Here is a 17521-nt window from a genome sequence, read left to right on the forward strand (position 1 = left end):
GGCACCAAAAGAGGAAATAAGAAAGAAACAGGAAAGCCAACCCCTCCTTTGTTTCTTTTCTTGAGCTTTGTTTTGGAAATGTCAGGCCTAGAGAACTATGGCAGGATCCACAGCCTCTTTGAAATGTTTCTCTAACAAATAACCTAAGTATAACCGTGGTGATAACTTTTCACTAAGACCTTAACGCTTCAAAGGACTTTGCAGACAAAAACTAAAGAAAATTTATCTGAGTTAGAGTAACAATCACCATGGGGGATCAGTGCTACTGTAATGCAATGGAGTTGCTTGACAAAATTTTACCCAGCCTGAGAGAAGATTGTAATGGCATTTTAAATGTGACAGAGCCAGTATCAAAGTAAAAAGCTAATGGAAGTTGTTAGGAGCCTTTTGTAGAATGATACCCAAAATGGGCTCTCATCCTATTGCTACTTTTAAGTTTATAGAAGAGTCATGTGCATAAATGTACCAGTGAAGGAGGAATAAAGATCCTGATTCTGCCTCTACAAATACAGCTGCTGCTCAACTAAACGCTGGAGGCACCTTCTATGAAAGAACATAAGCCAAAACTCGAAATATGAATTATTCCAGCTCAGAGAAATCACTTTTGCTCCTGTTGCACATTCTCAAGCTATTAAAACAACGGGAAGAGAGCTCTTGCAATACTGTAGCATATCTCAGCATTGCTATCAGAAATTATTTACTTCAGAGAAGAGTTAGAGCCAGGTATCTATCTGAAGTGCCAGACAAGAAATCCTGCAGCAAGGTAAAAAGGAGAGACCCTTGCCCCTTTAGGGCTCAATCTCTCAATAAGCGTTTCCCTTACTCCCTATTATCCATATAGACAGGTTCCACTCATAAGTCACCCAAACTCCAGCTCTTCCCCCTGCTGACCCACTCATTCTCAAGACCCACAGAAATGGAGAGCCACTCAGAGCCTTGCTTATTCAACATGCCTGAAAAAAAAAAATTGTTTGGAGATTATGGAATTAAATACCCACTTGAAAAATAATGGTAAAAAAGTAGCTTTTCTTAACAAGAGAGAGAAATAGAGCAGGAAGGAAATGGAAGAGAAAATGATTCCTCCTACAGGAAAGTGAGGAAGGAATTAACAACCTGGCACCACCCTTGCTGGTCTTTTAAATGTGTACAGAGCCACCTATGGCTTCCATGCAAAGCTTCCAAAGCCTTCCAGTGAGAAGAGGTTCTCTCTGGTGCCAGTGCAAGCATGGATCAGCTGATCCTGTTTTTGTAAATGTGAAAGAGGCATCCACACTCACAGACCTCATCCAGCCTCCCTCTGAAAGGATTTTCTTCTCTCTATTGAGGACACAAACAGCCAAGGGCAAACAGCCTCCTAATTTAAGGCCTCACTTAAATGCTTAATTGTCCTGTCACAAGGATAAGGGACATAATATCTTGCTTTTCTGATCTGGGAGCATATGTAGATCCCAGCCCAGAGGAGCATTTTGCTCTTGGCTGTTTAATTCATTCATGTGGAATTAGTGTCCTTCAGAAAGACTTTTGTTTGGAGGACTTTTTTTCTCTGATAAATGCTAGCAAACACAAGGATATACATTTAAGCACTCTAAACCAGTTTAATCCTAAAAGCACAATGTGCTTTAGGGAAAATAATGAGGATGGAAATACACAAACCCACAAAATCTACCAGTTGGTTGTAACACACAATAGTGCCTGGTTCCTGATGACAGTCAGAACGCAGGACTATTCATATTGCACAGCTGTCACTGTACTGAAACAATTATCCACCGGGGAAAAAAAAAAAAAAGTCTTAATTTAGTTCTCATTGTGGCTAATAAAACTAACATTGCTGTACTAAAACACTGAAACAGCATCAACGATCCTTGCAGTTTCTTGTCATCCCTTCAGTCTGACGTAGGAGCAAAGGAGCTCTGTCCCGAGAGATGGGCAGCGACGTCTATGCTGGTAAATCACAGCATTTCAGAGCACATCCCTCAGCAACAGCTCAGCTGCCTCCACCCCTACACTGTCAGGAGGATCGGTAGCTCAGCCCGTGCCAGTCAGCGGTCTCCCCGTTTCCAGACAGGCTCCAGAAGTCAGCGTGGGTCAGGAGCCATTCCCTCCCCGTAGTTTGCATGCAGCCCCATGATTTGAGGGAAGAGAGGAGTTTATGATATGGATGTGGATTGTCTGTGTCAGCTGGCCTCGGTGCCAGAGAACTATGCCAGGTACATTTTGTTTACCAGCACTGACGTAAAAAGTGCCTCCTGTTAACACAAGATCCTTAAAAAAAGCCCACTGCAGAGTTTGTATATCTGCGCGCGAGCGAGCCCTTGCTGAACTGCTAGATTCTTCCTCAGCCTTTTGGTCTTCTCACTTGTCAAATTACAATTGATATCTATGTTAATATAGGTACTATTTCACAAATAACTCAGGGGCCTCTCTCACATGCAAACAGCCCTCACACAGTGGTGGGAACTTAGCAAAACGTCAGCCATGAAAGGGTGAAATAATTCTCTCTGCATATGCAGTTTCCTTCATATGAGGGAAAGATAGAAAGGTAGATAGACAGACAAATAGATAGTGCCAACTGCCCTCAGGGAATTAGAAAGAAAATCAGACCATTGGTCTCTAATAGCTGCACTCTCATTGTAAGATGCTCACACACTGTGGTGATGGAATGACATCAAAACAGCTTCAGCCTGCCTACAAAAAACAGGGGAGACATCTCAAACCATTTAACAAACCTTAAATCAAGCTTCCCATTCTTTCTGTGAAATGGTTAAATACAAGCAAATCAAAATGACAAAAGAGAAGCACAAAAATGTCAAGAGACGCTTCTCAAGCCCTGTAGCAAACTACTGACAAAGGTGGAAAATAATACTGAAAATCAGATTGCCCCTTTTCTCTAACCACTAGTTATAGCTCCATCTGGGAATGGGAGAAGACTAAAAATGTTCAATCTTTAGAGGAATATTTAAGGAACTAATATACTGTAAAATAGTAAATGAATGCATCAAGTTGCTTTTGTACTCCCTTGCCTCAAGCAGCTTAGCACAAATAAAATTTGATGCTAATCAGTCCTAGCAGTTTTCACAGAAACAGAAAACCTATTATTTCCTCTGGTTGCAACTAAAGAATTTCCCAACTGTTTCATTATTAATACTTGCAAAGTATCTGTTGTATCTATAACTTTCTATTGGTGTTGACCTAGCGATTCCCTCTCTTGACCATTTAACATATTTAATCTGGTATTGATAGAAGAACCATAGTTGAATTAAAAGTGTTTTTTGCATAATCAACTACCTACTACCATAGAAATATAAAGAGATATGAATGTTTTTTCTATATAAAAGGAGCTGAATTATGAAAAAAAAAAAAAAAAAAAAATTTAACACAAACTCCCATGCAATTTCACTTTGATCACATTTCTGCTTGCTAGCAGCTTTTTTATATAAAAGGAGCGAAATAAAAAAAAAAAAAAAAAAAAAAAAAATTTGAATGATTATAATGGTATTTTCCAGCCAATAACAAGACAAGATGCTTAGGCACTAAACAGATACATGCTTGTAATAAGCTACAAAAAACACTGTAAAATTAAATGGGATATATTGGCAATGGGTTCCTTTTATAATTAAAAATGATTCAGAAAGTGAAAATATTATCTAGAACAAAAGTAAAACAAATCTGTTCATCTTAAGAGCTGATTTCAAAATGTTTCAGTAGTCTTCTCCCTACTAACAACAATTTTTTCTTCACACTTCACACAAGATTTTTCACATATGTTTTAACCACCAAAAAAAAAAATCATGCTATTTCAAATTTCAAATGCTATGCAGCAGAAAATGTTATTGACAAATGTAGCATGACACAGTGAACAGGAAATTGGTATTTTTAATCTGTTTAAGGACATTTTTTATTAATGAATGCCAATATGTTGGGTAAAATTCTTGAGCCTGTTCTTCACTTCTTATAAGTTTAAGGTAAAGCACTTCCTTTATGAGAAAGGTTCTGCAGTCAGATATGAAAGAGACTGACTCCTGCATCCTTCTAGAGCCTCTGAAGTCAGTAATGCTAACGAGGTGCAAGAATTTCCATAGCTCTAGAGTCAGAATCTGTGTACAGTTCAGTTTGCCTCAGAAAACCATGTATGTCCTCTCTGACATTGTGTGGTAAAATGTTACCACATTTTATTTACATCATAGAATCATTTATGTTGGAAAAGTTCACTGAGTCCAACCGTTAACCTAGCACTGCCAAGTCCGCTGCTAAACCACGTCCCTAAGCACCACATCATATTCCCTGCAATCATGAGATGCCCTCTGTTGCCACAAATAAATACACAGCCCTGTATTTATGAAATTCAGTGAGGCTGGGCTCTGTACAATGGCAATGCCCTGGTTTCTGGGAGTCTTGTCTGGTGATTTGTGTAGGTCTGGAACACAAGGCAGCAAGAGCACCATATGGCAGCCAAACATAAAAAGACCTGCAACTGAGCCTAAAAAAGCATCATCCAGGTACAGCCCTGATAGCTGTGCAAGGCTGCCAGCCAAAGATAGACACTAAAACCCAGAATGAGGCAAGGAAACAATCAAAGCAAATAAATAAAATGTGTAGTACATTAATTTCCAGATTTACTGAAAAAAACCTATCCCTTGCATTTTGGGATGGTTGCACATAAAGTTGAAAGAGTAACTCCATCATGTCATTTGTACCTGTACTTCTGAAAACGTAAATGTGTATGAAATGTATAACAGAAATGTGCATAAGGTGAATGTCAGTCCCTCTAGACAGCAGCTATTAAAGTGGATTACAGGGGTGCAGCAAGAAGGTAATTTGACCAAAAAGAGGAAGTAAGTCATTTAGTCTTGGGAAAAGAGGAGAAAACAGAAGGCAAGGCAAAGCAAATGGAAAGGAAAAGCAAGACAAGGAACAAAACTGATGATTAATATTTTGGCTTTATACACATGTACATAAATATACACATAAAACTTATGATCACAATTCACCAAGCATACTGTCCATCCATCTCAATTCACATGCAAACCATCATCCCCAGGCTGCTCCCACCGTGACATTGGCTAGAAGATGTGTGAAGGTGACAGATGGAGTGTACCAAGGAGTTCAGAAATAGCATGAGGTTTTAAGATGGGACGATACTGGCATAAACAAATGGCTCTCTTTCTTCCAGCAGATTTTAACCATTGACATGGATTATTCGGATATTAAACAAGTAGAAACTTTGAATACAAGGAACATAACACACAAAGTAAGCTAAGTTACAGAGTCTCTTCTTTCCTCCAGGCCAAGTTTTGAAGGACCGGGAACAGCCGAAATGCTTGTGAGCATCACACAAAGAAGCTAACGGATACCACCTGGCCATGCCTGAGGACCCTACAGGAAGCCAAAATTTCAATTAGACAAAGCCAGAGAAGAGGGTAAAAGTAAGACTTTGAGTGATCCACTCAATAGAAAAGTTGCCCTTGTGCTATTGAGAGTTGGCCATTGGGGACAGCCAGCCCCTCAACAGATCCTACCAGCCAAACTGAAAACAGCTTGGCAGCAGGATTTCCAAACTGAAAAAAAACCCCAAAAACTAAACAATGTCACCTCCTGTTACCAAGAGGAAAGAGCAGCTCCTGGTGTACCAGAAGAAAGGAAAGAGGCTCTCCCGTGCCTGTCTGTCCAATTTTTAGTTACTTCCATGAGAGATGCTACAAACCTGCCAAGGCCCTGAATGTACCAACAGGCTCTGCAACACCCTTCCTTCCCCAGCTCTGGATTTTGCTCCATGTGTTCAAGGTCATCTCCAATATGGTGCAGATATGTGACCCTGGCTCAGCTCAGGAAAACAGCAAAGTTGTGAGAAGAGCAACGAGAAGCCTTATCAGGACCTTTGTTCACCTTGTTTGCTCAGCAGCTGTATTTCAGCTCTGGCCCTTGTTCTGGGCTCCTGCTTGAGCTGCTGGCTGTGTACCTTGATGCTGGCCATGTACCTTGCCTTGCTGACTTGAGTTCCTGGTTGACCATCAACCTGCCTTACTACTAGGGATTTGTCTGGCAACCACTGGACTGAACCTGGTTACATGGATGGACCTATTTCTTTTTTTCTCAGTCAGGTGAGGCTCTGTCCCCATTTGTCAGACCACTGCCCTTCTTCCCTTGCTGTCCCCTCAGCTCCTTTCTCAATTTCCCTTGTGAAGCAGCCCACTCCTGATGCTCTCTGACATAAACAACAATTAAATGATAAGACAACAACTTTATCTGGGGACACTCTGTCCTGAGATCCACAGAGAACTGTTTGAGTAGGTAGCTACTGTGTTACTACGCAGCATAGTCCTTCTGTGCTCAACTGTGAAGGTCCTCTCCTCCTTCCACTATATTTGCAGCAAAACTACCTCCAAGTTCTGAAAGCTTAATAAGCGACTGTTTCACACAAATTTCTTTTGACTCAAGCACCGGAGTAACATAAGGCAAACAGCAGCCTCCTTACAATAATCAAGGAATAACAGGTCCACTTTCAAACAGTTAATTCCTTGAATGTTGCCTGTTTGTGAAGTGCCTCTGAAAGGTCTAAAAGTCATCAACAGGTGAAATTTAGGCTTTCCAAATTTGGACCATAATGTATCAGACCTACTAAGGGCAGAAAAATCATCTGCTATGCAGTAGTGTGCCTGGAAATTCACAAAAGGAGAAAGGAGAGAGAAGAACTGAAGGTGAACCATTTGACCAGGTGAAAGGCTACAGATGAAGGTCATTTTCTGTCATGCTCTCCCTCCTCTCTTCTCATGAAAACACCTAGATAAAAGGATACCTTCACTAACAATCCGTTTATGCTATCCACGAGATCATCAGGTAGGACTATTGACCTGTATGTTCTATGCTGTAAAATCAATAAAAGAAAGAAAAAAAATGGCAATAAAAAGAAAAATAGCAGTGTGAAAATCCGAGCTGCAGAGCATACTATTTCTCAGGCTACCTTTGTTTGTGTATTCACATTGAGTGATATAATACACTTCTCACAGTTTCTTCGCAGATTAAAATTTCTCTGGATGACAGTGTTCTCAAATAATATGTAGTCCTGACATTTAGGAACTTCAGAGTAGATATTAAAGCAATACTGAACTTCAAATTGCAGGTTCAACTTGCTGAATAGAACTGCTAGACAGAAATATAGATGAATCATACTCATCCTGGATATAATGGAAACAAGCATTTGCATGATGGTGATCACCGACTTCAATGAAACTACAGGCGTTTACACCAGCTGAGGGCCCAGCCTTGACATATCCCAAGGTACAGTAAACACAATTTCATACCTGGAGGCTTCATGAGCACGGATCAAGGTCCTGGTCTTCAGCTGAAGAGCTGTGGTGATGTATCAGCTGAGAATCTCAGCCTATGCTTTTGGTCCAACCCAAACTGGATTATACTTCTATATTTCTGGCAAATGATCCTTAATTTCCTAATCTTCCTGACTATAACCATTGTGAATGAATTCTATAGCACTGCTAAATGAGGGCCTTATCCAGAAGCCTTTACACATGCAGAGATAACAGATCTACTTCTTAGAGGAAGGTGTAAAAACGTACTTCAGATGCATGTCCAACATCAGACATTAAAGGGTATAATTTGTCATTTTTTACATTATTAAGAATATTCGTGCAGGATCTATAATTAAAACTAAAAGAGATGTCTCCTCCTTTTGCCAGCAGCTGTGTTACATCAATTAAATGGGTAAATAAGATCTTTCCCCAGAGGGGATATCACGTGACCCTCTATTGATTAAGACTGCAGTAGAACGTTATTTGCAATCTTATTGCATAATGGAAATCAGGAGGTAGCTGTCATGGTTTCAGAAGACAAATTGCTGCTATCTTAGACAATTCATAGGCCTCTTTCCTTCTTGCTGCTCTTAATTCACAGTTAATGCATGTCTTACAAGGCTTAGTTTCTTAAATCAGTCTACGGCACTGAATTCAACTCAAAACTGGATGCAAGCAGTAGTCTATGTGGCCATGCATTATGATGGGTATTGAAGTGACCGTTCCATCTATCACCACTTCAGAACTATGCATTATTTAATAGGGTAACACAACTTCAAAAAAGGATGTGAAATTAAAAATAGGAATCTCCCGCAGCATGCATGATTGTTCCCAGGAAAGACAGGCCTCCCCCACCAGGCACAGCTCCAGAGGTGCTCTCAGAATAGAACATTTTTAAGTCTTAGCTCAGCTTTGTGTACTTGATTTTTCAGAAGCAAAACATTTAGCTAGCTGGAACAAGTCCACTAGTCTCAAACCTATGCAGTCAGTGCAGCTACGGGTCAGTTTTGAGATTGGAATGAACACCTGACCACAACCCAGCCAATACTTTGCTCCTCCACTGAACTGTAAATCCACCATTATGCCCTTCATGGGAGAACCAGAGGGAAGGACAAAAATCTCCCTTTAAATGACTGAAACACTTTGCCAATTTGAGAAATCTTCCCAAAAAAGCCAGTCTTTCCTTACTTCTAATCAATCTGTCAGTTACAACAATTAGAAAACAAGTCCAACACTTTTCAAAATACATAACAGCAATATTCAATGATACCAGAATCTTCTCCACCAAAGTCAAAGAAACGGTCTTTAAGTGGTCTTTGGTGGTTATGAAGTTGTAGGACATAAAGCAAGATTTTTGAATAGAAGGAATGAGTCTGAATAACAGGGGGCAGTAGGACAGTAGTAGATTCAGACAAAAGTTACAGATGTTCCATGTGTAGAAGAAAGTGCTCAACTTCCCATCGTCTGTTTGCCGTTGCATAGGATTACAAATTAAATGTATGCTGCCTGATCTGTTCCAGCTAAGTTGATGGATTAGAATGTGTTCATCCTCCCATCTAACTTAGCAAGTTTAAAAGTGACAGGTTTACTTTTCCATTATTTATAATGCCAAAGCTGAATAAAGTATATGGAAGGAAATGCCAGTAGAACAGTTGTCCAAAAGTAATCTCTCACAAAGTGATAACAAAGTCTGGAAAAAAATATCACCTTGTAAAAAGTATGGAGGAGATTAAGACTTCAAGGAAATCACAGATATTTCAGTACATTTCATTTGACTAGACATGAACATCAATAGCATTAGATTATTACTGGCATATCTTCCTATTTAGGGAAATTACATGGTCCTCCTAGAAATGGATTTGTGTTTAAACCCTATATTTCATTCTCCTGGAAATTTGAAAAATCAATCTCAACCTAGTCTTGGTGAGCATAAACACTCAATATGGAGCAAATGTAAGTAGTAAAAGATAAGGATACAAATCCTTAAAGAATTAAGATGTGTTCTGGTTCTTTAAAATTTCAAGAGAGACATTTCACACCTTAAATTAGGGTCTGCATTCATTGCATATTTTTTTTCCCCTTTGCTTTGAAAGGCCAAACCAGTCAGTTCAGAATTCTGAATCTAAAAAAAAGTCCTTTCTTTTTTGAAGGTAACACAATACAATTAGCTCACTCGTTTCATTGTGCTTGAAATTTAAAAGAGAGATAAAAAATTTTCCTTACCTTAAAAAGTCTTAAAATATTTGCGACCATAATGGACACAGAACTTGCTGCAGCACCTATCACACCTGATATCTTGTCTGGCTTAGTGAAAATAGGTGGGTCACCATTAGCACACTTCACGTCTGAACCATCTTTTTCTATCAACGCTTGCACAAATGTTAAGGATTGCTCCAATGCGTAAGTGTCCCTGGAACACGTATCAAGAATCCGGACACCTAAGGTGATATTGGCGAGAAGATCAGGGTCTTTATTAATCTGATCAATTGCATACAGCATTGCCTCTAGTCTGTGGATCCCTTTCTCCTTCTTGAGCTCCCCACAAGGCACCCCTCTATCCCCTTTTGCATGGACGGGGAACAGTCCTCCCAAGATGATGTCCCCATCCAGGCGGATGGAGTGGGCATATTCCTGGCCATGAGTTCTTTGCATCACGGTGAGTATCCAGCAGAATTTGGCTGTTAACAGGAAGAAACAATGGCAGGAAACTAATCGTTTTCCTTCGTATACCATTTTCTCTGAAGACTTTGTTGCTGTCCAGTATCCAGATTTTCTTCTTGCTAAAGGATGAGGTTGACCATTTGAAGCTGCACTTTCTGGAGGCTACCATCAGTGCCCAGTAAGTAATATAGAATCATGTGGTAGGTAGAAAAAGTGTCTCAGTAGAAGTACATAAAATGTGTTTTACAAAAGGTGTCCACTGATGTCATGGGTTGATGAGCTTTTCCAAGAGGTGGTTTTCAATTGCTCTTAATTGATGGTGAAGTGTAGGGTCCTGATGCTAAGAGGAGGTCAGTAGCTTATGTCCTTGTATTTTGCCCTGCAGCTGAGGTACTTCTGAAAAAGACGGTGAGAAATACCATTTAGTTCAGCAGTTTTATACCTGTCACACAGCATATTTACTTTCGACTATGAGTTACATCGCCGAGGTTTTACTTCCAATATTCTGTATGGGAGTAATTCTTGGCCTTCTGTGAGTTTGAACACCTGGCTGCACTGTGCTACAAGCCAGGAAATTGATGATACCAGCAGAGCAAAAGCCAAATCAGGGGAACTAAACTAAGCTTGGTGTTCAGATTCCAACCAGTAATTCCTATTTACCTTTGCATTGCCTGACATCCAGAAACAGATTTGATCCGTAACACATTGTATTTTCTGTTTTGCTGTATCATTCTGTTCCAGCCCACAGAAGTGCAATAACTACTTACACTCTCACTCACAGAGAGGTTCCATTTATGACAATGGAGTAATCAGGGCTCCTGAATTTAAGTACGCTCTTCAGCCGCTGCAGTACAAGCACATTCAATTCATTTGGATATTAAACTGATTATTTCTCCAGTGGAATTCACTTTTTTCTGGGCTTACTATATATCTAAAATGCCTTCCAGATAATTTCTAATACTAAATTACTTTTATGAAAAGGTAGCTGATTTCTTAAGCAAAGAGAGCACAATGTATTCTGTTAGGAAACCAGCTGAACACCCAGTAATCCCTTCCCAACGTTTCACTTGAGCTGAGGCCCAACATTAATAAAATCTCTATTCTCTGCTTGCATTTGGACCAAATTAAATAGCAACAATGTTGTGCTCTCATTAACATCTGGAGAAGCCCCACTGATTTTAACAAGTTCAAGATTTCAGCCTACATATCTAGACACCTGTTAAAATTGCCCTCCCTTTAATTTTCAAGTGAGTGGCTTTTATTTATTTCAATATTTAACAAAATTACACGTGCCTGAATAAATTTTTAGACCTCTGAGGAGAAGAGAGAGGGAATTAATTTTCCCAAATACTGGATAGGCACGCTGTGGGCAACTGCAACTGAGCCAGTCTCTCAAGGCACCTGTCATAGACTTTGGAGAGCAGTGGACCTGATCCTTTTCTTTAAAAAGCTCTTATTTATTATGAAATTGATCACACTGAAGAATTGCCTACCTCACTGCCTATATAGAAGATCCAGGCAACAGGTTGATCTGTAGATATGTGCTTTGTCCCTAGTGATCTGACTGCTTCCTACCAAAAACATGATTAAATTAGAAGACAATTGTAGACAAAATTAGAAAATAGTTATAGACAACCCTATAGTTTTTCAAAGGCATTTTGAATTATTTTCCACAAGATTTTTATATATTATGTGGTAACAATACTCAAGATGTGGTTTTAAAATGCTTTGCATTGATCATTTTCTTCTTACATTAATTTTGTTACACGTTTTCCCCAAAATGATAATACAAAGCTCACAAAAGCTGAAGAGTTTTTAAATAGTGGCTGTTTGAAGACCTGAGAAAAACAGTCACAACGGAAAGTCTTCTATTGAATGTACAGGTATCTCACTGTGATTTGGTTAACAGAGCAACGACTCTAAAATGAAACATGTTTAATGGGCGTGAATAAAATCACTGCAATTGGGAACAGCAGCACACAAGACTTTCAGTGCCTCTTAACATTGAGTTTTGCTTGAATTGGGCCCAGGACTGAATCTAAATGAAACAAAGTCTGCGCTGTTTGATGTGATAATCCCATCGTTCTCCTTTGGCTCCTTTTGGGCACATAGTTTGCAAATCTGACCAGGCTTTGGCCCCATGAACTGAACCCAGACTCAGTCACAACTGAAGGAACTTGACTGTCACCATGTGAGTTCATCCAGCCCCATGGGATGTTTCTTCTGTGCCCACGCTACGGAGAAAAGATCTCATTCACTATTAACTAGACACAACTGTCTGATGTCTTGATTGCCTTAGCAGAAAAACACAGTTCAAAAAAGCAAAGAGTAAAAGTTGTAGCTACTCCTAAAATAGACACAGAGGCAATTTCCTTTCTGGTTCCACAATGAACAACCAACTCATTAGCCTGTGTGTGTATGTACAATCCATACAGGAAGCAGATCTCTGAGGGAATAAAAGATAAAGACTGCTCCTCTTTAACACTGTATGGAGAGCAAGAAAGCACCACTGAAAAAGTGAAAACATTAATGAAGAAAAGAAATGCTATTTTTCTCTCTCAGCCTCAGATCAATTCCTTACAGCCATAGAATGCCCAGAAATTAAAGCAAGTGTCAGTCTTTGTACAAACAAATAGCAATAGTGATGAACTCAACTATTACAACCCAATTCCAACAACAATAGTGAAGCTACAGTGAACCCAATATCCTCATCCAATACCTTGTCTGGAACTCACTGAAAGCCAAATGACTTGATAATAATTATTCTTCAACATTACAAGTCTACATAAGCATTAATTGCTCTGCCTCAGCTTGCATGTTTTCCTGAAAAAGTACGTTTCTTTGCTGCAAGTGTCCACAGCTTGTCTATAAAACAGAAATAAAATTTTAAAATGTTCTTTTTAAAAATGTAAGAGCTTTTAGTCTTTTTCTATGTCACCTAGGAAGTAAAAGCTTTTATTGCACTGCCTAATTTATTCATGCCACGCTGCTTTTCATATATTGATTAATATTAACTTTTACAGAATGTTGTAAGCCTACGTAGCTAAGCAGAGAGCATCTGATTAAATTAATTCCATTTTTATCAATGAATTTTAGTGAAAAAGCATGGGCCTCCAGGCTATAAAGCCTGAATGAACTTTCCTCATGTGCAGAGATTTCATTCAATGTAAAATGCTGTCCTTTTCCAATTGACCATAAAATTTTGAATTAATGCAAATATATTCTCGATTTGACAGATTCCCCACTGTAGTAGTTGGTGTGCACTAGAAACATGACTTCGGAGCAGAAATTCACACCTTTCCCCAGCACAGTCCAAGAGTAAGTGCACCACAAAGCCTCTCTTCCAGTCACCTTGGAATACAAGCTTCTCTTGGGTTTAATTCATTAAATATATCTGGCATTATCAGAACATACTGCTATTTTTAAAGTCAGTATTTCAGCACAAACCTCCACTTGTTCTGCTAGAATATATATTTATTTTTAAACCTAAGGAGGCGGGGTACTGCAAGACAGGGGACATGGAAACTTCTGCATGTAGTGTCTGGTTCTGAAATTACTTCCTTCGTAAAATCATTCAGCTTTATGGGATAAGTGGTACGCGAGGATGGGTACTTTGATACCACGTTGCCAGAGTCAGTGCATCGGCACGTGCCTGGACCAGTCACTATTCCAGCCACAGACTCACTGCTCTGACAGTGACAGGGTTCATTATGGGAGTCCTTTCTGTTAACGAACAGGTATAAATAACGAACTTAGAGTGACAGATAAACACTTTGACAAATATAGGTAGTGTCTCTATTTTGGTAACGAGGTTCCCGAAAGAGCCATCGTCAGCTGGCACCAAAGTCATGGCTGAAATCATATAGGAAGATTTGATATCTTCATCTGGAAATATTGTTTAAAAAAATCTCACATTACAGACAGCTGCAGGAACAAGAACTAATCTCCGCAGCATAAGCAGGAAAATGTGTTCACTGAACTTCATGGAACATTTTTTAATTGACATTGCCTGTCAGACTCAAACCCTTTACAGAGTGACAACAAAAAGCTGGGGAGGGGGAGGAGGGGAGGAGCGTCTGAGAAAGACTACTTAAAATTTTGTTTGAAGCCAAGAAATTCATTTGTCATTGCATTTGAAGCACATTTGAACTGCATTAAAATAAAATAAATTTTAAAAAACACATTAACCCGTGAAATCTTAGAGTGAAAACCCATTTCTGCTTTCACAGAACGTCAGGCTGTCCAGTCAATGCAAAACTGATCTGGATTTGCTGAATGAAAATAAAATAATAGCGTCTTCCATTAAGAAGTTCTGAGGAGAAAAAAAAATGGCAAAAGTGTGCTTATTTTGACTTTCTACTACCGATGTTACTTCTGAGCTATCAAATAAGAATTATCTTGCTAATGTTCTTTGCAATGTTCATAAAAGTTGCCTCTTTCTCCTGCACAGCATTCAGCGACGAACAAATAGCCGAGTTTCCACCCAGAGCAGGTGAAGAGGTGCCACCTGCATACAGTAACCTGACATACAGAGGAGATTAATGGGTTTTGCTGACAACAGAAGGGAATTTGGAAAACCTTAGGCCTTGACATCACAACTCCTAACCTGCAGGAGAATTCTTCACTGATGTAAGTAGTCTTATCCACCTCAGCTCTTCCGTAATGATTTGCTATGCCCCTGCCACAGAGGTAACCTTTACACAATAATCAGGACTTTCAGGCGAGTCACCCTCAGCATCTCGTTTACAGCAACTATTTCCTCCTGGTGCACCAGGACAGAAATGCCTCCACTCAGTCCAATCAGCCTCTTTCCAAATACCCCAGCACACCTGCCTTCACTTTCCGCCCTGCAAATACTCGTTTTCCAAACAAGCTACCCCGCCAAAACCCAGCACAGGTCCTTCTGGCAGGGCAAGACTGACCGGAGCTTGTGATTTTTAAAAAGGAAACAGCATGAAATATTTTCCTCTGCCCCAGCCTGGTCTCCACAGCTGAATAAACCCCATCAATATTAACACCTTTTCGAGTTGGTTTCACCTCTGGTTTTGGCGAGTGACGATCAAGGAGATTTTCCCAGACAGCCTTGGGGAGCTTTCCCTCTTGCTTCTGTTTGCGTTTTACCCTCTTCCCGCCAGACCCCCGCTCCCCGGCGGCACAGCTCGGGGCTCAGGGCAGCCGCTGGGCAGGGCAGCCCGGTGCCCCGGGTGCGGGGCTCTGCCCCCGACAAACGCAGCCGCCCGGCGAAATCATCCCGGGCCACCCTGCAGGAAAGACACCCCCCCCCCTCCCGCCCCCGCGCCGTGTCCGCGGCCGACCCCGCCGAGCGGCGGCGACGAGCCCCGCACCGCGCTCCGCACCCCGCTCCTCGCACGCCGGGGCGTTCCGCGCAGCGCTCCGCACCGCACCCTGACAACCGCACGCCGCGCACCGCACTCCGCGCACCCCGCCCAGCACTCACTCCGCACCTCGCACCGCGGTTTCTCCCCCCGCCCCGCCGGCAGCAGACACCCGGCCACGCACCGGCTTTCCGTGCGGCTCCTCCGCGCGTTCCCGGCTGCCCCTGGGTTCCTAACGCATCCCGGCACCTTTCCCGGCCCCGGGAAGGGCCAGCGCGACCTGCCCGGCCCCGGCCGGCCCCGCCCGGCGGAGGGGCCCCGGGAGCGCCCCCGGGGCTGGGCGAGCCGCCTCTCCCCGCGCACCTCCGCCGCTACCGCCCATCACCGCGGTGCTTCTCCCTTGAAGGGAGCCCCCTATTGTTCTCCACTTCACTTAGCCAAGCTATTTATTATTATTATTATTATTTTGCTCTCTCTCTTCCCGGGCTCATCCCTACCCCAGCCGGCGTCTGCGGTTGCGGGATTCCGGCACAGCCTCGGCGCGGCTCTCCCCGGGGCCTCGCTCCTTCCCGGTCGCGGCCGTAGGACGGGTTTGCACCGCTTCGCTCCGCGGCCTTGCGGCCGAGGCGGACGGTGCGCGGGGGGCGGCGGGGACATGCGGATCTGCCAGCAGGAGCCCCGGCCGGGAGCACCGCACCTCCGTCGGCGACGATGCAAAAAAACAAGCGTCGCCTTTTATTTACAGCCGCCGGCGGATCCTTCCTCTCCTTGCATCAACCGGTCAGCTTTAATGCGCTTCAGTTCCCCCTCAATGAAAACCTAAGTCTCTTTTAATGAATCCCCGGTCCCAGAGGTCAGAAGCTTGCGAACTCCAAAATGCCAACGCAGGATTTGCATGCACTTTGGGTCACTGATCGATATTTATTACTTGAGTTGTGCTGAGGGTTTGTTGTTTTGGGTTTTTTTTGCTTTTCTTTAACCGTATAATACATTCACCTGCCAACACTTCGGATTCCCGCAACACATGCCAGCGCTGGGGGATGCTGCTCCGCGCCGGAGACAGCTCACCCTTTGCTGCGGGCCGGCACAGCCTCACACGCCCTCTTCCTCAGGAGAGGAAGCCCCCGGAGCCCGGCGGGGATCCCCCTTCCCCTTCCCGCCCCAGGGTCACGGGGGTCTCCCCCGCGGAGCCCACCCGGCGTGCGGTGCGGTGCGGGCAGGCGGCAGCTCACCCCAACCCGGCCCCGGAGCCCAGCGAGAAGTTGAGGGCGGCGGGCAGGGCTGGCCCCGTCCCCCCTGGGCGGCGGGAGCCCCCTCTTCCCTCCCGGTCAGCGAAACGGGAACAGGGTGGCGGGGAGCGCGGGGGAACCCCTGTGCCCCCCCCCCCCTCCTCTCGGGGGTGGGAGAGGACCCAGTTAAGGAGGCAAAGGGGAGCTCTCACTCTTCAGGAGCACCCAGACCCTCCCTTTTCGCTCGCTGCCGTGACGGCACCGTGCCCGGGATCTCTTTCGATAGAGCTGACCGGGGGAGGATATCGACAATAAAAATGATAAATAATTAAAGCAAAAAAAAAAAAAAAAAAAAAAACCCCCGGCGCCCCAAAGGGGGCAAATGATAAATAATTAAAAAAAAAAAAAAAAAAAAAAAAAAAAAAGCCCCCGGCGCCACGAAGCGGGCGGGGAGGATTGCCCAACCCCAAACCGTTAACTGAGGTAAAACTTGCAGCATTTGTGGACTCCTCTCCCCTTCAAATAAGAACTAAAGCGGACACACACACGTACACAAATACCTTGATCGAAAAGAGTTGCATATCCATGTTACTGTAGAGGTCACGGGAATTAATACCGGGCGCCAGCCGGGAATAGCGTGAGGTAATTTCTGTACAACCGCCGTCTCCAACGGCTTCCCCCGGTAGCGTCAGCTCCAGGTGCCGGGCTCAGCCCGGGACAGGTATCCCGGAGAGTGGGTTCCGTCGTGCTGCACAGCACCCGCGGTTACCCGAGCCCAGCCGGCTCCGCCGCCTCCTTCCTTATTCCTCCTCCCCTCGCCTAAAAAAAAATAAAAAATAAAAAAAATAAAAAAAACCAACCCAACTTTTTGGGACCGGTGGCTCAGCCCCCCCCGTGACGATTCCCACCCTCTGCCGCCTCGCCGCTCAATCGCGGCACCGGACCCACGCACCGACCGGCCGCGCCGCTCACGGACAAGTAAGAAAACGCC

At 43.1% G+C, this 17521-nt stretch overlaps 1 protein-coding gene across 5 annotated transcripts in view; it reads right to left on the reverse strand.

Moving 5' to 3' along the window:
- GRM8 (glutamate receptor, metabotropic 8) overlaps positions 1-17370 on the reverse strand; it is a 351962-nt gene extending 334592 nt beyond the window's left edge. For 2 of the 5 annotated variants that reach the window (XM_014964101.1, XM_014964097.1), the window contains exons 1-2: positions 17091-17370; positions 9528-10361 (exon numbers count right to left, since the gene is read on the reverse strand). In XM_014964101.1, the coding sequence (XP_014819587.1) occupies positions 9528-10037 (510 nt within the window). In that variant the 5' untranslated portion in view covers positions 10038-10361; positions 17091-17370. Of the gene's footprint in view, positions 1-9527; positions 10362-11458; positions 11537-15485; positions 15587-15798; positions 15835-17090 lie in introns of those variants that run through there. The other 3 variants (XM_014964098.1, XM_014964100.1, XM_014964099.1) reach the window with 3 other exon arrangements.
- Between the last annotated feature and the right edge of the window lie 151 nt (positions 17371-17521).

The sequence above is a fragment of the Calidris pugnax genome, unplaced genomic scaffold (genome assembly GCF_001431845.1).
Source record: "Calidris pugnax isolate Ruff unplaced genomic scaffold, ASM143184v1 scaffold44, whole genome shotgun sequence".
NCBI classification, from domain to species: domain Eukaryota; kingdom Metazoa; phylum Chordata; class Aves; order Charadriiformes; family Scolopacidae; genus Calidris; species Calidris pugnax.